This window comes from Rhodnius prolixus, unplaced genomic scaffold (genome assembly GCF_049639745.1).
Source record: "Rhodnius prolixus isolate KJV_2025 unplaced genomic scaffold, Rpr scaffold_4, whole genome shotgun sequence".
Taxonomy (NCBI): Eukaryota; Metazoa; Arthropoda; class Insecta; order Hemiptera; family Reduviidae; genus Rhodnius; species Rhodnius prolixus.
The window spans coordinates 38,592,715-38,614,245 of NW_027411614.1; the positions used below are offsets into that span (position 1 = coordinate 38,592,715).

General features: G+C 32.1%; 2 protein-coding genes and 1 long non-coding RNA gene across 8 annotated transcripts in view; 1 reads left to right on the plus strand and 2 right to left on the minus strand.

Moving 5' to 3' along the window:
* NFAT (nuclear factor of activated T cells 3) overlaps window positions 1-1,530 on the minus strand; it is a 50,446-nt gene extending 48,916 nt beyond the window's left edge. The window contains exon 1 of the mRNA XM_074132721.1: window positions 1,295-1,530. Coding sequence (XP_073988822.1) covers window positions 1,295-1,367 — 73 coding nt within the window. The 5' untranslated portion in view covers window positions 1,368-1,530. The remainder of the gene's footprint in view (window positions 1-1,294) is intronic.
* LOC141456579 (uncharacterized) lies at window positions 773-4,728 on the plus strand. Its single transcript, XR_012459878.1, has 2 exons — window positions 773-1,078; window positions 3,272-4,728. It is a non-coding gene; the product is annotated as an uncharacterized lncRNA (long non-coding RNA).
* Window positions 3,617-21,520, minus strand: LOC141456567 (uncharacterized). Of its 6 annotated transcripts, none has more exons than XM_074132719.1 (19): window positions 21,259-21,520; window positions 19,203-19,404; window positions 17,613-17,820; window positions 15,638-15,760; window positions 14,761-14,972; window positions 12,707-12,847; window positions 10,884-11,075; window positions 9,656-9,778; window positions 8,927-9,184; window positions 8,652-8,795; window positions 7,962-8,035; window positions 7,810-7,878; window positions 7,445-7,622; window positions 7,286-7,356; window positions 6,746-6,881; window positions 6,292-6,384; window positions 6,089-6,195; window positions 5,517-5,619; window positions 3,617-4,869 (listed from the first exon to the last, which is right to left on the minus strand). In XM_074132719.1, the coding sequence occupies exons 2-19, from the start codon at window positions 19,364-19,366 to the stop codon at window positions 3,795-3,797; spliced, it is 3,471 nt and encodes a 1,156-aa protein (XP_073988820.1). In that variant the 5' UTR covers window positions 19,367-19,404; window positions 21,259-21,520; the 3' UTR covers window positions 3,617-3,794. The 6 variants fall into 6 exon arrangements, with proteins under 6 accessions (XP_073988820.1, XP_073988819.1, XP_073988815.1 ...); XM_074132718.1 differs by having other exon boundaries at window positions 5,517-5,622; XM_074132714.1 differs by having other exon boundaries at window positions 5,517-5,649.
* Between the last annotated feature and the right edge of the window lie 11 nt (window positions 21,521-21,531).

The window sequence follows — 21,531 nt, forward strand, 5'->3', positions numbered from 1 at the left end:
TGAAACGATAAAATTATTTTATGAAGGTCCAAAACTACTGATAATAGGGCTAAAGTCATGTCAAGAGTTCACCCTCGATTCAGTATGCAACCCTTATAAATCTATTCCACTCAGGTTTATAATGCTCAAAAAAGTGGCCAAATTGCATTTTTTTTGAGTCCGAAGGCCCAGCAGTCAACCCACCTCTAAAAAAACACCATCATTTCTTCGAAATAAATTCATCCAACATACCACAGCTACACATGATCGATTAATAAGTAAGGGTGGGGATCTGTTGCTAGACGAGTTCATTGCTACCTACTGACGTCATTTGGTAGCCATTTGCTTTTCATTCTACCAAGAAAAATATCCATTACTTAAGAAAATAAAAATGAAAAACATGCATACATGAAAAGAAAACATCACTCCTTCAAAGGATCCAATTAAGTTGAAAGAGTTCAACAGGACTGATAGGGGTCCAATCAGAATATAATGTATAACTAGTCCAAAAAGAGGTTCATTCTTTGCAAACTTCCAAAAAAGTCGACTTAGGATCATAAAAATTAATATGGGAACATAAGCAAGAATAACCTCAATCAACAGTTAACTGCACATTGAATTTTATAGATCAGTTTTCCCATGTTAATAATTATATATACACATTTAACATTTAAGTAAAGAGCTACACTAAAAAATGTAACATTGCTCTGTCCATTTCGTGACAGAACTGCCAATTGTATCAAAATTTAAGTAAGTCATCTTTTCTTATCTCGTCATTAAGAGAAATGTAAATAAGCGCAACTGACAGAGAATACAAACACATGACTAAGAATAATGAATAAGTTACTTCCACTATGGTATATTATTACTTAAAAAATAAATGTTAATAGTATTTATAATTTCTGTGGTTAACAAAGCATAAAATATAAAATTGGGAAACTAATTGGATAATCACTACCGATAGTATTTGGAACTGATAGTAATGCGTCACAATTTCAATTTATTTATTTTTTTCTTTAGAAATGGAACATATATTTAAATAACATAAATAAACGAAGTTTTGGCATAAAAGAGTTAATTTGGCATAAAATAAAAGAAGGTAAGATATTATGTTAACCTAGAATCTTCAAACTAAAAAAAAAAGGGGACTTCGGCTAAAATTAGTTATAACACACTTATTAAAATTGAGTTGTTAAAATAAGCGTAAAATTCAAAGCAGATTATAAAATTTTCATATTTGCAACCACTAAATTGTACTTAAAACATAATACGAGCAATCACAAACATTTACGACAAGAAAAGAGGTTCTACTAACCGGTTGACCTTTGTGGTTTCCCACTTGCTGTCAGCCTATTTCTTTTCTGATACTGTGTATATTTTAATAACATAGTTTTAGTCTTTTAACAGTTCACTTCTTTAATGAATCACAAATACCAAAAAAATAACATTTACTAAGCAAAATTGATGGCAATATATGAAACGAGATGACAACCATTATCTGATCAAAGAACTACTTAACTTACACAACTGGTTTATTGGAGTAGTGGGGATGTTGTGTTAGTGTTGGGAGGTCGTTCCAATCTATACATTGAAAATAGTGAGGGCATTGAAATCTGACGTAAAGAAGCGGTTATTTTAAATTTGATTTTTGGAGTTGACGTCTACGACTGTTGTACTATAGATGTTGAATTTTATTAGCTAATTTAAATTACTTTTCTTTTTTAATTTTTACTGTTGATTGATCGTTAAGCTATGTAAATAATTAGTATTATGAAAAGCTTAAGTTTTGGTAGTTTTTTTTTTTTGTAACAGTCATTACAATTTTTACAATCTTCGCTGGTTCGGAGTCTTTTAAAGCTTGACAAATATTTATATTCAGACAACTCGTGACAGTAAAATATTTTTGAGATGCTTTTTAGAATGGCAAGAAAAAGTTTTTTGAACAAAATTTATTATTGTTACTTTGAGTTTTGGATGCTGTTCATAGAATCTTATTTAATACTTTTTTATCAGATTGCTCAATACATTAAAAGTACCACTGAAGGCACGCACCTGGGTACAATTTATTCAAGACTCATTATTGTAGATATTAATTGTAAAATAAGCACTTTATTTTCCTTTTTTTTTAAATCCTATGCCAGTCACAGCCAAGGCAAATTCAACAAACCGACTCCAGGCAGTCCAATACAGAGACACTTTGGGTACAATTGAATCGAAATCCTTCAATTTATTATGGACAACCAAATGCGAAGTGGACATCTCATTCGGAAATTGCACTTAAAAGATTGCAGTTTCAATGTGGCTGTGCAAGCAATTGTGTACCGTAATCATTCACTAAGACTAGTGCACTCGGTTTACTTCCATAAATTTCTTCTCAGCTTACTGCTCCGCAGTACTTAATGTACTTCTCTTCGGTATGAAACATTTGGCAGTGGCCTTTCGACCTTAAGATCCTATGTAACATCAGAAAATATGTAATGAGCAATATCCAGAAGTTATCAGAAAACATACCTTATTTTTCTAAATCGTTCTATATACCATTATATATGTATTCCAGAACTGATATCATATGCAGTAGGGACACAAACTTGTAGGAATAATTATTCATTTTAAGGACAACCCCAGTACTACTACTGGATACTCTTTATTTAACACATGTAGAAACGGCTTCGTTCTGAGCAAAGCATACCAGAGCAACCGGTAAAATGAAAAACAAGAGATTGCACTCATCTGGAAAAATGTAACAATTAATATGCTATATTCCTGTTATTAAATTACCACATTGATAACAATAATCAAAAAGAAAACTTGACGGAATGCAACCAAATCCAGTTTTCAAAACACAACCTATGGGAGAGAAAGATAAGCTCAATGGTTATGCAGTGGACTCCCACAGAGAACTCGGGTTCGAGTTTAGTTCCCTTCATTCCCATTTCAGGAGCGTCATGCAACTCACTGTAGTGCTGCATGCCCTGAAATTTCAGGCCACTTTTTATTTTACTTTATTTCTGGCCTCCAAATTATGAGACCAATCCATCATTAGTAATGTAGGTTAGTGAGTGAATATATTAACTTGTATACTTATCTTCAAAAACATCACTAGGAAAATAAGGAACACGTAGGAAAGTTAATTTTTAAGGAAGAACATAATTTGAAAGTGATTGGTGACTAAAATCGCTCTGCTAAATACATTTTTGTAAGATTTGCATCTATTAACATGTCCTACATTCATCTTCAGCATTCATTGCCTTCTAAAGACACACTAATCTGCAAATTTATATGTTTTTGGCAGGAAAACTTTTTTACAGAAATCTGTTTGTTTGTGGACGGATCATAAGGAAAGAAATTAACTTTAAAAGCTGCGTGGTTAATGGTCAAAAGCGACCTCGGGTTTAAATCCAGCTGATGGCCCATAGATTTTCTCTGCTGGGAACTTCTTAAAGTTCATTGTCTTGTGATGGTCAATGTTGTCTGCAACGAGAGAACTCTGTTCGGAGGCTGGCAAAGTACTGAAAAAAGCTCCGGCCAATAACCTCAGATGTTGACGAGCCTTAAATAAAAAAAAAAGAAATTGCATACTTCTCCAGCTGCAAACTTCAATGAAAAGAAATAGATCAATAAATAAAAACGGAAATGGTAAATTATTAAATGTTGTATTTTACATAATAAAGTTCATAATATCTACTCACTAGTTAAACATAAAATATCAAATAAAATGGTTTCATTGGCAAAATACAACGTAAAGTAATTTAATTTACAGGATCAATAATCTAATAATTCTATTTAAATGTATAAAACACACAAGGAATGAAAAGTTAAATTTTTTCTGCAGAAGTATTTGGGTTGCTTTCTTCTTTGCTTCCACCTCCCCACTTATAATCTTCGTCCCTATCTTCGCCTTCACTAAGAGGACCACTATGTTCTTGTGAGATAAGCTTATCTATTCGTTCTTTGGCAGCATCAACTTTCCGCATCGGGCTATCATCACGATCGTCATCCGATCTGGAAACTCCACGATCATGTCTTTTGTAATCTCTATAGTCTCTCCTGTGCGTGAAATACCTTTGCCCGCGACCACGTCCTCTGTTTCTCGGATTAAAACCTCTATTTCTATAATCCCTGCTTCCATAATCTCTGTAACCTCCACCATATCCTCCCCTCCTATAGCCCATCCTATTGCCATAACCTCGATTTTTGAAATTTCCGGAATTCTGAAACCTAGGCCTATAATATGTACCCCTATTTCTTGGATAACGACCTGGCGGGTATTTACTTCGATAACTTCGGTCATCTGAACGACTACGAGATCTTCTGTAATCACCTGATCTGGATCTGCTACGGCTGCGTGAATATGATCTACTTCTGTAGGAACCAGATTCTGAACTTCTGTACCTACGAGGTCGTGTGTAAGAGCCTGATTTGGAACGGCTTCTGCCTTTATAAGAACCTTCTGAGCTCTCGCCAGAACTATATTTTCTCTTGGGAGTCCGAGATCTACTTCTTGAAGAAACTGAGCCTTTGTCTTTTTCATCTCTTTCAGAATCACTCTCACTGTCACGTGCACGACTTGGTTTCCTTTTATTCTCTATCTCCTCATCCTTACGGTAATTGTTATTCGTTGAAGAAACTGCTGCTGGATTTATTCTGAATCCACCAAGTTTATCCATGACTGAAGGTCCTCCAGGGGCAGCAGTAACAGGAGTTGATGCTGGTTTTGCTTCCACAGATTCCTTTTTTTTCTCAACAATCTTCTTTAAATTTTGAGCCATTTCATCTTTAGTTGGAGGTAGTGGAGGGGGAACTACATCCTTTAACAAAGATGATCCTTTTTCTTCTATGTCATCCCAAGCTTCAGAAATTGGATCATCAGTTTTCTCTTTTTTCTTAAATCTAAACAAGAAAGAGTAATTATGTATGTCTAAATACTGATCGGATAAAAATTCAAATCAAACTATCCTAATAATGGCACTGTCTTTTACTTTTAGATGTTATTTAAGACATCTAACACTATTTTTGTATTAATTATTCCTCGAACATTAATAATTTGTTTCTAAGGATACCATAGAAAATATTATTATAAAACATATTTATTATTAGCGACATAATTGCAGATCTTTAAATGCAGATGTCGCAATTATAAATCAGGCATATCTTATACCACAATTTTTTTTTTTTTTTTATATATATATATCTTTTATTTGAAATTTACACCTGCACTCGTGCAGTACAATAAGTAAATATGCTGTGCGTACAATAAAAATGGCGTGGCAATCATGAATGATGATCATCCAGTGATGACCATCATTAGTATACCACAATTTAGAATTAAAAAAAACTAATTCTAATAATGCAGAGAAGAAACTTTTGAACGGTCCTACATAAGCTAAACTAGTATATATATATATAACTATACATATAAATTATATTAATATTATATACTAATATTAATTAATGTATTAATAAATCTATATATCGATAGGTAATTTAAGTGCATGTACATAAAAGGATTTAAAAGAGTAGATATAAGATCGACTCACTTGTTTGCAGAACCTGTCAACTGCATTTTAAATTTCTGTTGTGGTGGAGACTGTGCTTCTGATTGACGGTTTTTCTCTCGGTCTGGCGTAGTCTCTGGAGACTCTTCTTCGAACATATCAACAGCTTTCTTACCTAAATGTTTGTTTAGTTAATCCTATTTACATGTTACAATTTGGACCTGTGCGTCGACTTGAAAATGAATCTTCTGTCAAATCACAGTACTATAACGGACAGAGTAACTTAATTTCTGATTCAGTCTTAAATGGAGAAATTTCAAGTAGCGAGGAGCATTGTAATTCGAAATTTGGAATCAAATCAATAATAAAGAAAAAGGATGTACAGGTCCACAATAATTATAAAGGAGAGCAAATTTGAAACGACGTCATCTTCAAATTTATCTTTCAAGAAAAATAAATTAAATTTAAAACTTTCTCCTGTCATAATGTTTAGCTGACTTAAACTTAATCCATGTAATTTATTATGGCTTTTTGCAATTCTGAGTTGGAGTTAAATTTAATTTTAAGATTATATTTACTAAATTCTTTAAATTTATAAAAAGAAACAAATATACCTTTTCGAAGAGAATCGTGACTACTACTCTTCTCATTTCTTTCAAAAGATTTTGGTGAAAGTGATGACTTTCTTCCTTTAAACAACTTATCTTCGGATGATTCTCTTCCACGCCAATAATGTAAAATAATTTACAATCGATAATATTTTAATATTTATAAACAATTGTATTTGTGTCAAATTACAAGTGAAATTATTACTCACTTTTTAGGAGCTTTGTCAACTTTTGCATAATATGCACTGAGTTTTGTCTGAAGATCTTCCAAATCAGGGATATTATCCAAAGAAAAAAGGCGACTGAAAACAATACACTTAAGTTAACAGGAGTAAAAATGTAAAATAATAATTTATAATTCAAAGTTTAGCGTGTAACGGACGAGAATAAGGTCTCCTGAAAGGGGCGGAATCTCGTAATACATTCATTTTTTCCCCCCAAGCTAGAAAAATGTAATTATAGTACTTATTTAAACTAGGGATCTCACAGTTCAAAAACAGCACGAAGAAACTTTCTATTGACATTCTAAGGAATAAGTTATAGCCAAAGACTAAGTAAACAATGTACTGGTTCTAAGTTAGTTTTTATTTTTAAAAACCTTTTAAAGAATACAGCAGCAGATGATTGATTGTTAAGATAAGAAGAGATTCAATTCATACAAACCTCAAATCAGTTTTGCTTCCATATTCCTCATCGTCAACATTACTATTACTACGACGTCTCTTCCCTTCTCTTCTCATCTTTTCTTCCTTAGCAGCTTTCTTTAATTTCTTCTTTTCTTCTCGCTTCTTTTTTCGATCTAAATGTTTTTGTTTTTAATTAATATGTACAAAATATAAATATTTTAAATTTATAAAATTCAAAATCAACTTAAAACTAAAATCTTAACTGAATTAATATTAATTCCCCAATACTTACATTTAATTCTTATTTCTTAAAATTTTAATCTTACATGTATCATCTTTTTTTAATAATATTTTTAAGGACGAACAAAGGCAGATTCAAAGAAATCAAAACTCACATTTCAGACTTAATCATGGGGAAATGGCTTTTAATGAAACTGAATGATCAGTGTCTGAAAATATTCATAGGAGTCTATTTGCTAAAAAGGAACAGTTATTAATACCGGTGTGATTAAAAAAAACTGCATTTACTGCGCAATCAATAAAACTTTAGCTTCTCTAATAAAAAAAGAAAACATACTTTTTTTGTTCAACTTTTTGTCTTTTTTCTTTTTCTTCTTTTTCTCTTCTTGAGCTTTGCGCTCTTTCTTCCTGTAATATAAAGAAACACATTTTCATGAAATTTAATACTAATTAATTGTATTAATTAAATAAGTATTTAAGGACATTTCTACTCTACCATTTGGCTGTTTCTTCCAAAAATTTTCTAACTTTTTCTTCGTAATCATCATCACCTTTAGTTTGTTCTAGAAATTTTCTGACTCTTAATTCATACTCATTTTCTGTGTTTGATTTTGCAGCATTTCTTAATTGATCTGGCTGCACAGCTGGTGCTGTGGGTGCGGCTGCTGGTTGAGCTATAATGGAAGATTTATTGTATTAACAGAAATTATCAACAAGTAGATCACTACACCTATGGAAAGTTTATAGTAATAAACAATGGTTTAGACGGAGTTCATATTATCCAAAGATTCGTCGCTTTACTCAAATGTAATTTTAATTTACACTTACTATATGCGTCGTTTTTTTTACATTTTTACATACCTGAAAATGAGTAAGGCATTGAAGGCGGATTATAGTGGGAACCCTTCTGCGAGCCAAGACCATCAAAACCTGAATAAAAGCATCAAAAGCTAATAACTGAAAATCAAAAACAATTTCAAACGATTTTCGAAAGGAATATTAAAAGTTACTACCTTCAACACCTGGCTCCATCAACGCCATTCTTTTGCTCAAAGGTGAGAGTGATCTATCTTTGTGTTCACTTTTACTGCAAATTTCATTAAAATGAATTTTAATATAATAAATTGCAATTGACTTACAATAATAAATAATAAAACAAATATTATTTTTGGAAATTTCCACCGATGTATCACTGAAACAATGAAATTTGTAAGTTTACTGAAGTACCAATCCTTATGTCTTTTCTCTCCAATCTCATATATATTTCTCTTGTTCCAAACAATCTTAATGCTCTTATGACTAGCTAGATCAGTTACTGATGAACATTGTCGAGTCCAACGAAGAAAGAAAGAGGTGAAGGTAATTGGAAGAGAAAAACGTTCAATTTGAATGATTTGTTCAATACGTCCCTCGGTAACCAAAGCGAACCAAAGATCATTTTACTAATTGCCAATGCAACTAGTTTAACAGCCATATAAATGAGATGAAAAGATTTACTACCTCAGTTACTACAATTCTCAAGATCCTAACTACTAACTTTCTCTATACTACAATTTTTTTTTACCAAATGTTACCCCTTTAAATGGAACATTTGTAAAAATGAGAACATTGGAATAATTTAATTTCTACTCGTTTTACAGAGGGTGACAATAGCTCTGAATAAATAGGTTCTTAAAGAGAGTAAATTATGTAGATAGTTTTACCGCTTATGTTTTTTCTTATGATGTGAATCTTGGGATGAGGCAGACGAAGAATCGGATGAAGAAGATGAAGATGATGAACTCGATGATGAAGAAGAACTGCTACTACTTGAACTTGACCTGGACCTCGCTTTCTTATGCTTAGGCCTGAAAATATTTCATAACATTGTTAGTTACTATATTTTGATTACTAAATACTCTCTGTTAAGATATTTAATTCAATATTCTTTGTAGTATTTTCACATCCTCTAGTTTGTACGAAAATAATTAAGACATACTTTTTCTCTTTTTTTTTCTTTTTTTTGTTAGTCTTCGTTCCGTCATGCTGCACAAGTAAATGCTTCAAAGCCTCTTTGACTCCTTGTGCTTTGATGGGCGTGATTAATGGGATTGTTTCAACCTCATTCGTTCTTCCTAGCCCTTGTTTGTTCTTGATATATTCAATAGAGTTCTTTGCCTCTTCATGGAATGGTATTATGGAAAGGCAGCGTTCATAAGCAGTCAAAGCTTCATCCCATTTAGATTCATCCTCAAAGCTGTAACAAGATATTAAACAAATATAAACACTGAAAATGTGAACTAAAAGTCATTTCTCAGTACAGGTCACGAGATTTTTTATTTATTTATTTTTTTAAAATGTTAATAAGTAAAGCCCGTAACAGAACGCTTGTTGATGAAACGCAGTAATGATACAGCCACATAAGCAATGGTATATAATGAGCCCATTTGTCACTAGAGTATATGCACGGTTCACCTCACTTGAATCCTTTCGAAAATTTTTGTTTTATTAGCACCCAAATCACCCAACGTGCATACACCCAAAATTCATACATTGTTCGAAAAATTCCGGGGACAAAAAAAGTGTTTATCCAAAAAAGCCTTAATTAAAAAATTGGAAAGATGCAATTGATTTCATCAGTAAATTTCTTTTTATAAATGATCAAAGAATGCAAACAAATTAATTTTAATTCATTACAAAATTTCAGGTTCATTGCAACAATGTTTACCTTCTTCCATAGGCCACAAGGGTTTCAGCCAAATATTTTCTGGCATTTTGGTGGTTAGCATTGATCTTTAATGCTGCATCAAAATCTTCAATAGCTTTCTTAAAAGTCCCTCCATTTGCGTATCTGACAAAAAGAGAAGAGAGAATATTAACACTAATGTAAACACGTGGAAATTATGGACTAAAAATTTATTAAGCCCTTTTTTTGTATTTTTTTTTTTCCAAAACAAAAATTGATTACCACTGCGAACTTTCGAGGTTGTTGCTTTTAGGTATAGTGAAGTAAATCATTAATAGCAATGGATTTTTAACAACAGGTATAAAGACAGAAATCACTTTCGATCATAAATCCTAGTTCAATATATATCTATAAATTTGTAATCACTATGCTTGGGAATGAATAATGCCTGAAAAGTAAAATAACAATGAATTATAACTGTCTGTACAAAACTATCATTCCCTAATCTATTTACTACGATATTTCAATACATTGTTGTATCAAATAGATCATAAGTTTCTATGTACATGTTTGAAAATTTGTGGAAATTAATAAGCTTCTGTTTTCACTGCAATCGCTTGTTTCCATATTCTACTTCAATGATTGCTTCATCGTTGTTTATCCCACTTTAGGATTTAAAAATGGAAGTCAGTCTCGACCCTGTTTATGAATATCAGGAAATTTAACGGAGTTGGGAACTCTACAGAATAATTGATAGGGTTGGGCTCCTTACAAAGACAATCAATCGACACTAGCCTTTGAAACTATGACGATTCAGATCCGATTTATTAGATTTTGAATTTGACACGAAGTTTCACTACCAGTAACTAATCCGCACTTTTTATTTTTCAGCACCAACAAAAAAAAACCCTGGTTCTATTTATATCACCAATCATCTACATTACACGCAGAATGAAAATTACATAAAGAAAAAATTATAAAGGATAAATAACCATAGTTTCGTATAATAAAGTTAGGATGAAATTACTGAGAAATGTCATTAAGATAGGCAATAATTTTGAGATGATGAGAAAAATGAGTCATTTTGTCAACAAAAGGATAACATTTGAAACATTTCATTCATAAAATAACTTGTGCATGCCATTACTAATTCAGCTGTAAGTTTCAAAGTAACTTGAATGTGCACGAGTGCTAAAATTAATATCTTGGAGACAGAAGAGCGATCTACTTATACAATAAAAAAAATAACAATAGTAGCAAATTCACTTACAAAGCTCCTCTAGCAACAAGTGCTTCAATGTTGTTGGCATCTATTGTAAGAGCTTTGTTCAAGCATTGAAAAGCTTCTGTGTGGCGTCCTGCCTTGAAGTGAGCTATTCCATCTGAAACGCTCCTGTAAGCCCACTTGCTAGATTGTGCCTGCCTAAGTTCTGCTGCACATTCCTCAGTTGGGAATCCAAATCTGTTGGAAATTTCAATTTTTTTTGTAATTTTTAAGCCGTAAAAAAACAAAATCCATAAAATTAATACAGTACTTTGCTAAATATTTTGTTATTTGTTGTGCCTTTGCTTCTCTTTTAAAGTTCCTCCTAAGATTTATATGCAACATGCCAACTTCAATGACCACTGAAATTGTGACTTAAAAGGCCAATGCAATCTAAGCTGGGCCTCCTAACTTTCTAGCCTCACAAGGCAGTCTAACACTTCGATTAATTTAATGATTATGAAAAAGAGTTAAAGATAAATGATCTTATAGATTGAGTGTTTCATGGTAAACGAGTAAATAATGAAAATAGGTCTTACTATCTCGTAAATATCTTTATAAAATGAAATAATATAAATGTAGAAGACTTTAAGCATATAATTAAAATGTAAAGAATACTGTAAATCTGATACTTAAAAATTTTTTAAGACTGTTGAAGATTTATGGAACCTATGCGGATGATGTGGACAATTTGGCAACCTACTGCAGTAAAGATGCAGAGAATGTTAAATTAATTGGAAAATTATTAAAATATAATATGTAGTATAAGAACATAATTCTTTCCAAATGAAAGTTTTAGTTTTTCGAAATGGAGGCAGAGCTATGTATGAGAGGTGGAGATTGTGTGGGTCTGTTCAGGTGGTGATCGATTACAAATATCTCTGAGCTGCCCCTGTTCTGATTTCAGACTAAGTTTAGGGGCTGAGTGGCACGGTTTTATGAAGACATCTCTGAAAACACCTCTTATTCAATGTTACAAAGCGGCTACCCGGGAGATAATTAGTTATGGTACCCATGCTTGGGGTTTCGAGCCAGGTTGAAAAATTAAAAAGTTTTTTTACAAAATATTCCCACTGCCAAAATACGCACTCAACTACATTCTGACAAACGAAAAGGGTATTAATTCAATTTATTCTCATATAATAGATTTATTTTAGATACATTTTTATTATAAAACGCAAATTCTAGCCGACGCCAACACGATAACGCGAACAACTTCACGTAATGCACGTATTGTACAGAGGACTACATTAACTTTTTTTTTTTAAAAAAATTGAAGGCCCTTTAGCAGATACTTTCTGTAACTGCCGGCCTCACTGCCCACCACTAGTCAGGGACTATAGAAGCTCTTAGAAAGAGAAAATCTAAAGGCATCACTGTACTACTCAATTTCGAGACTTCCGCTTGGGAGTCTAGTGCACAAAAAATCAGCAGAACTCTATCCTTAAACAACAGTACATATAGAAACTATAACAGAAAAGAAATTAACCAATAGATCAAGCAGAAACTGTAGGTAAACTGCAAACATTGCGTATAAGCTATTAAAATTAGTAACTTCTTTCCTGTAAATCCTAGACCTATTCTGGAACTGAACCCAATAAGGCTAAATTAACCTTTAAAAAACTTCCGATTGATGGGAGTGGGATCAAGTAAATCAGATATACTTGTGGGTCTACCAAAATGACACATCATGATGTGTTTAATTTTTATAAAGATAAAGTATTCACTTTGGCAATTTTTTGTTTTCAGAATTGAACAACTCAAAGATAACAAATGTACACACACTTTCGAAAGAGTTTCATGTTGGATAACTAAGGACGAAACCTCACCTCAAGACTGGAAAATTGGAATACTGTTGATTGCCAAGTCCTAATTCTTGAGAGAGGTGCTTGATGTTTCCAGGATTTTGGAAGCCAACAGAGTTATTCAACACCTCATCATAAGTCTCAGTAATGCCTTCGAGCCACATTCTGTAATAGCAAAAAAATGATTAAAGTAACTACTCCTAGAACTTTAAAATATTCTGATCAAAGATTATAAAATATTATTAAATTTATTACGATATAAAAATATATTTGAAACAATTATATTTTAAAGACCTACTTAGTGATTTAACAAAACAAAAAATACAGACATGGCTAATAAATTTAAAGTTTATTAATTGATAAAATTTTATAAAATGGCTGTGAATGTTAACTTTACTTGTTTTTCCTTTTTCTTCTTACCAATATGGAGAGGAAGAAACAATTATGAAAAGAATAAATTTATTTATACCACTATAGAGTTCTTCGCTTCCAAACAGGTGATGTTATTTTTTGAAAAAGTAACCCATTAGTTTACCCATTATTCATTCTGAGGAAGGCTTAATTTATTATTACATGTCTGCATTAAACAAATATGAGCTTAAGCACAAATTTAAGCAATTTATTTAGTCAATTCAGAAAGAAAAACGACTAAATTATTTAAATAATAAAAAAAATACAAATTATATAATTTTTATGAAGGTAATCCCAAATCAAATTCACCGGGGTCTCACCTGATGATGCGATGGCAAATATTTTGTCTGTGTAAAATCATGTTTAAACTGAATAATCAATCCATCATAGTAACAAATCGAGATTTTTTAAATTTTTTTTTGTATTCAATAGTACATAAGGAGATGTGCGGGCAAGTGAGTCACACAGTGATAAAACAAAGTCTACAATTTGATGAAAAGGCTACCAACACCTCTCCACTCTCTTGTTTTATGACGCTGCAATATGAAAATTATTCAAGTATTAATATTAGATGCGCATTCCAAATAAATGATAATCCATGATATTGTTTTTGATTTTTGTTCGTCTGGTGCTTTTTGATAGCTTTTATTATTTTATTTGGCAAGAATGTCGATCGCTTTTATGTATGACCCATCAAATCAGCTGGATTCTTCTACAATATTCGATATATTGTACTAAAACAGAATGACCAAATACAACTACACAATTAATCATGCTCAATTTGTTCTTGTTTTTTACTTATCCGTGGAAAAGCGAAATGGCAATACTGATATACGTACACATTCTTGAATGAAAAATAAACCTTTCTCATTATGGACGTCAAATCTTGAAAACAGTCTTGGTTGATGGTTGTTATAGTTTTACGCCGCAGCTTTACATATTTAGAGAGAAGACAGAACAGACTGGAAATATTTAAGTCGGCAAATATTTTACCTTATATTCACGAAAACCTCCTGTTGTCCAAATAAAACGAATCTCATTATAAATAAGGCCATTTCTATATACGGTTGAAATGTCTTCAAATATTTAACATTCATATCCCCAACATCACATGCTGTGATAAAATAGTACATTACTCGCATGATATCCAAATGGCCATAGGAAAGGCACTAAATAAACTCATAATTAAGTATTCAAGTATGCCTTCTCATAGTTGGTCATTATATTATAACTGAAAGAAATTAATACTTAATTTATAAAAAAAAAATAATAAAATAAACAAAAATTAATATTTACCGTTAACAATTAAAATATAAACTTAAATTAATGTAGAGTAACACATTTAATTAATAGGCTTATGTACAACACAATTTAAAATAAACGGCCATCTTAATTTTATACAATAATTTAGGGGTTGTAAACAAAAGTACTATATTTTAGGTATATATCAAAAAGAAAATTAACAATAACTTACCTCCGCTGTAGAAATGAACTTTACCTGTTAACGTTTTTCTTTTACCTAATATTAATTGAAAATAGTTTCGAACTTTACCTGATAATACTTCCTAAATACCATCTTACATAAAAATAATGTCTATTCTACAAGTTTGGGTAAAAAAAAAGCATTTAAAGAAAAATTAAAAGTGCAGTTTCAAGAACATAATTACCTGTAAGAGGGTGGTAAATCTTCCGAATGTATAAGTCCAAGCTTGGATCTTGAAGAAGGATCACAAGTGTCGCCTTTCATACCAGCATAGATCTTCTCTGAACTTGTAACCACTTCCAATACTTCGGCGCATACCAAATCATTTATCAGGAAGGGACGTGTAACATTCTTCTTATCCATTGCAGGGATCAAATTAACAGAGTGAATGATAGCCTGAAAGTTATCACGATAACTTATTGTAAACATTGATGTAATTTAATTTTATAGAGAAACATATAAAATAAGAGGGATTGAGAGGGAAAACATTCTTACAATTCCAAATATCAAAACATATTCAAATGTTACGAACGTTTTACAGCTCATAAAACTGTTATTATTCCGAAATAGCATTTGTGAGGAGCGTGAGAACTGATTTTAGTCTTTAATCAGATCGTGTAACAAGATAACATTTCGTTTAGTAACATTGTCCCACTACATAATCATGGTTAATACTTGTCTCGAACAATCATTAGATTTTCAAGTGATTAACATCGGTTAATCGAATTATCGAATATGATTCTAAAATAATAATAAAAGGCACTAGGTTTTAAAAAAAGGCAATGGCAAGATATATAAACAGCAAGGGGATAATATGCATAATAAAGGTAGCTAGAAAAAAAGAAAGGAATATTGAGAAGTTTGGGCCACGAATACATCCTCGGTGCACTTCTTTATTTACGGTTTGTGAATGAGAGTGAAATTATCTACACTAGTCGCTGAAAGAAGATAAAAGATGAGTCCCAAATCAAGCAGAAATGCATGTTATGGCAAATAATATGATTTTTTGACATCTCCATTTTGATGAAATTATTTTTTAAAAAAAATTACAATTTTATTACCTTAATACTCAAATCTGCAACTATTCTAGTTGTTTCGCCTTCTGAATACACAACTTTCATCAAATATCCTGTTGATAGCTTGGTTGTAAGAGAGCCGTATATTAAGTCACCTTGTTTTACACACTGCAAAGTTAAAGCAGAACTTAGAAATAATAGCAATTTAATGATTTTTTCCCTAAAATTTACATTATTTATGCACATAAATTTTAAATTTTTAATATGATGTCCCAATTTTCAAAACTGATTTATTTTAATACTGCACTTATTTGTAGACATTTTCTTAAACATTTGCATTCTTAAACTATTTGGCATGTATCAAATAATCCCTTCTCTCACAGGACAATAGAAAGAATTGAGTATTATATTCAGCCAAAAGGATATAATGGTCGATCAGACTGATAGCCAAAAGACCTTGATTCAGCAATGATTTCTCGACACAGCAATTGAATAGGCTGAGACTTTCGGCAACTAGACCACAGATACCAAGAAACACACAGCTCGTTTAAAACATTTTAGATGAACCATCACCAAGAGAGAGGAGAACACATAATCTGTTATCTCTGGCATTAAAAAAACATACCATACTGGCGAAAAAGAAAATTAGTTGACCTATTCGGACGGCCTAGGCACTGTATCCCCTCTTTAGGGGTTCTCAAACTCTCGGTGATAAGTAGAACATGAAACACTTAAGACAAAAAATAGGAGAAGTTAAGTTTTGGAATAATCTTCTAGGATTTTGAATTAAAAAAATTTGTCACGGCACAACGGAAGAGATCTATGGCAAATATTGGTCGGAGAAAAAAATAGCCTTCGAATGCTAACAAGGCACCTGAGAAAAGCTAGGCCAAGAATTTTATGGCATCAACAAATTCTATCAGGAGATGGAGAACTCCTTTACATTCCTATTGGCTTGCGATTCCATTCAATGAAGATTTGGAAATCTGATTGTTGAGGAGAATTAGATCTGAAAGGAGAGAATACCCTCCATAATAACTCTCTTAGTTTCCGAGATTTCTCTGCCACATCTGAGATGTGCTGTACGTACGTGAGTGGTCCCACACCAGCAGGGGAAGACAATAGACCTACATTGGATAATTGGAATAATCTTATTCATAACTTGATTAATAACCATATTCATGCGAGTTGATACTGCAACTCTTTTTCAGCTTTTTCACAAAAAAAAAAAGATGACTATCAACCGTGTTGTAAAGGTATTACCTGTTCTGCAACCATTCTACACCTGAGACTTATGGTTGATTTATATTGAACTCCTGTAAAGTCTCATCCACTTAACGTAAAAGAACCTTACTTTCATGATCGTAGATGAGATAGGAAATTACACACGCGAAGCGCTAATCAAAGACCTCTTCCATTTCAGTGGGCCTAAGCCGACGTTTACATTATTTTCAATTGAGGTAAAATTACTAAATATCGAAACTTACAGTTATGTTTGTTTCATTATTTAAACAAATTTACTGAATCAATTATTTAAAATGGAAAAATTTGTATAGAAATGCTGTACACAGCAAAACATTAAAACTCGCGTTTGGAAACAGTAGACGAAGTCCTTGGAAACAACTTTTTAATGCAATTATTATTAATCTAGTATTAATTTTTTTTAGATTGCGATATATTTATAATTTATCCTACATTACATCATTTTCTTAAGTAACTTTTTTGAACAAAACAAGATCATTGTGGATGCTGCTCTATTTCTGTTTTGATCTTTTGATTCTTCAGCATGTTCATTTTCATTCTATCCTTCAAATAATTACATAGAGAGCAGTCAATAAATAATAATGAAATTTTGAAAAATCATGACCGTCTTTTACGTTACGATTGTATTTTAGATAGAACTTGAAATGAATGTTAATGCTACGCTTGCTCTAATGAAAATATTTACTAATTTTAAGTTAATAACATATCATTCATGTCATTGATAACTAATTATTAAACTAAAACATCATTTACTTACTGCAAAAAAATGTTCAGTACGATCTTTTTTATCAATATCAGCAGCAAATACATCATATGGAGGCATCTCAGCACAAAGCTCCCCTCCGACTGGAGACTGGGGCGTTTTCGGGAGAGGCACACGTACGTTTAAAACTTCGTCAAAAAGAACGTTAGCATTCTTGGAAATAAACTGATGAAGCTTTAATCTCTTACCACGATCTTGAAATCTGCAAGGTTAGAATATATATAATTTTATAACTTTTAATTTCCATTTAAAAAAATATATTTAAAAAAAATTGGTTATTTTATCACTGGGTTTATTCATTGTTTCATTTGATTACTGAGTATAAATAAAAAAATATGAACACTCTTACGTGTATATTATTTTACTTAATGATTTCAATATTATATACGTTCAATACAATAAAATGTACCTGTTAAAGAAAACACCGTACAACCACACTAAAATCAATAATCCATTGATTAAGTGAGATGATGCCAGAAGCATAGATTAGATTAAACTAGGGCGGCCATAAGGGCTACGCCACTGCGAACCCTTTGAATCTATTGTGGCTCCTTCCACTCTAAAGGTCGTCCTCCAGACCCGACTTTTTGATCAGACTCTTAATTCTGGAGAGCGACTCTTGGGTAAAGCTCACAGGCCTTGGTTTCTCCTCCCCGAGAAGTAACATCCTTAGCATACGAGCCCCTCACACTGACACCACACGTGCAGTGCCGTTTTCTCTTCTTTCTGACAGAACCTACAAAGGCTTTCATCTGCCAGGCCCATGCGATGTATGTGTTTTCTGAGCCTGCAGTGACCAGTTAATAAGCCTACAATTATCCTTACAGCGCCACGGCCTTGACGGATTAGCCTATGCCAGAAGCATGCTTGGCATCAGGATTTGGATGACTGAGTCGAGAGGACTGGCGAGGCAAAGACTCACTCGTGGACTGCAGCGCCAATAGTTGATGAGTTTACTTTCGTTTGTACGATTTCCTTCAAACTAGAGATTATAGCTAACACATTTAACCCTACATAGTTTATATTATGATAAAAACCTCATGTTTACACAGAAATGGAAGACCTCTTGCAAAAAATACCTTAAATAATTTTCCCGAGAATGCTTTTTAAAAAAAGGTTATAGATCTAAAGGAATGCAATTAGTATAACAAATTTAAAGGAAAATTTTTTGAGTCGTTTTCGTGAGAAACCTAATAAAAAAAATCGATTTAGTACGGTATTTCTGATAGGCTCTTGAACAAAAACTCATCACTACGAGTTATGTTTTTGAATAATGCTGAACCTTGTAGTAACACACATAAGTCCAATTTGTAAAACCCACTCTATCGTACCCAAAATGTTTAAATCCGGAGAAAATTAAAATAAGAAATCTGCATGACCTCAATCTTCCTCTTACAAAGGTTAAAAGGAAGTAGTAGAACCAACGTAATGGCTGTATTTTCATTTCAAATAATTATTTTAACGTGGTGAAATGTTAATTTTCAAAATAAATTTGCAAAAAAAAAAATCCAAAAAGTAGTATTTAAAATGTAAACAAGATAATTTTAAAAGAAAATAATTTTTTAATTTTTCTATGACACTTACCCTAAATATTTCTGTCGTTCTTGAAAAACAGCAAAGTCCACATTTTCAACACTCAGCCTTTGTAAGTCATGTTCACCTCTTTCACTTTCCCATGCTTTCTTCAGCTGTTGCCCATGGTAATTCAAGGACCTAGCGATTAATGCGCTATCCAAAACATTATCCATTTTGACTAATTGGTGGTCATTTATCTTCTTTTAATTAACTGTGCAAACAAAAAAAAAAATAAATATAAATCTTGTTAGACATTAACTTCTTAAAAATTTTTGATTTAACTTGAGTTTGGGTCCCTTGTCACATAAGTGTTTGTAAAGTGTACTTTTGTAAAGTGAGAACTATTATATTTTTTTTATTTAGTACTTTTCAGTACGTAGGGTGCGAAACCTCCAAATACTACGACATTAGAAAAACAATAATTTTTTTAAATGTGAAAACATACCTTTTAATTGAAAAAAGAAATACAAAACATATAAGAAAGGTAACCAGGAGAAGTTCAGTAACTACAGAATATGTGTGGTGAACATAATAATAAAAATTTTCAACTAATTTAAAAATAATATATCAGAGTATGAATTTAGACTCAAATCAATGTACTTCTACAAAAAGGAACTTATACTCAGAAGAAGACAAATACTCGATGAGTCGGGATGTCGAGCGATTATACATCAACCTTAAAAAAGTTTATCGTCTCAGGCCTAGGAAGCAGTTGTGCGTACCACTGTATTCACTGGAAACAGTGGAGCGGCGATGATAGTTACTTCAAATCAGAGAGAGCAACGAGCAAAACGTCGCATGCACATAGTGCTGAGTTTAGTCGCGTTTCTCCTTTCGACGAGACATGATGGAGAAATTATTTCTTTACGAAAATTCTTCCTTAAAAATTTGGTATTTACAGCAGCTTAGAAGCAGGAGCTGCAGTGTTCATGATATGAACAGGAGTAGACATTCGAATGCCTATTTCGACTTTTAATTACATACTAGTCAGTGATGAATGCATGTTAATCAAGAAAAGGGCGAATTTCAATGTTAACCCCGATAATCCTGTCCCATTCTTTATACAACACAAATCAGTTGTGATGTGGAGGATCCTTTTGGTACCACAGACGTTTCTTTTAAAAACTACAGCAATAAATGCAGCAATATCCATTTTAACCTTGAAAATTGAGCGCGATGAGATAAAACATGTCACAACGCGTTGTTCTACCTTCGCTTTGCTCTCCACTATGCGCAGTCCCACATGATAACTTATGTTTATTTTCGCCGCTCCACTATGTTTCCAGCCTAACGCGTGTTTTCTCGGTTTTGAATTCACTTCAAGTAAAAGTAGGTATACACTCCCCAGAAAAATTCATTTGTTCCACAAACCTTCTAGAGGGATTTGCTTCCACCTCACTTTTTGAATGCACTTAAATTTAATGGAGCAAAAAATTTCTTAGAATATTTAAACCACCAAAGATGTGTAGCAGTAATTTATTAAGATCAAGGTCTTTAAGTCGAAGATAGTGGGAACATTTTATGAAGGTTTAAAATTTACTTTTTTAAAATTGATGTTTGCCTTCAATTTTCACAAGAAAATCACTGAAAAAAACTACCGAACTGGTTACAATTGCTTGAGTCTTCATTTGTAACTATTTTTCAATTTAAACATCTTTACAAAAACAGTAAACATATAATAACATCCTTACTTATCTACACTTCAAACATTAAGAAGATTAATCTTACAATTGAACTTTACTGACTTCGACTTTTACACAACGCATTTAAGAATGGTAAATGCACAAAATGGCGACCTAATGCTTCACCTTAGAAAGATGGCTGACGTCGCCTAGAATTTAATCGATTAAACTAAACGCTTGAGGCTTCACATGATATCTAACCAAATTTTACCTTTGATAACTTAAATTGTACAATATTTTAAATATACAAAAATATTTTTAACTGAAACATACTACATGCGTGGTTCCTACATAACTAATGGCAGTACAAATCTAATAATGCCCCGACGCAAAGAAATTTCTTATTTCAAATATAAATACTTTATAAATTAGTTTCAACTTACCTTTTAATTTCATTAATGATTATGACAATTTGTGCAATTTGACAAGGTCATCCACTAACTTATTGTATTTGTTGTAAACAACGATCTTTAATTTATCAATAGTTTTAAATAAGAATTAGAGCTCTTAACTTAGATGATATAAAAAGTTAAAAACTTAAAATCCCTCAAAATGACTCATGAATAAAATTAAGAACGAGCTTTCTGCACGAAGTACACTTCAGAACAAATAACCAATACCAATACAATATAGATATTGCACTAACTATAAAAAAG

What these genes read in the sequence shown, in the direction of transcription:
- LOC141456567 (XM_074132714.1), bottom strand. Translation starts at nt 19,366, where the DNA reads ATGGATAATGTTTTGGATAGCGCATTAATCGCTAGGTCCTTGAATTAC. An exon ending in TCCAATTTTCCAGTCTTGAG is followed by an intron (nt 11,076 to 12,706) that starts GTGAGGTTTCGT and finishes AATTTCCAACAG; the next exon opens with ATTTGGATTCCCAACTGAGG. An exon ending in CTTGTTGCTAGAGGAGCTTT is followed by an intron (nt 9,779 to 10,883) that starts GTAAGTGAATTT and finishes TCTTTTTGTCAG; the next exon opens with ATACGCAAATGGAGGGACTT.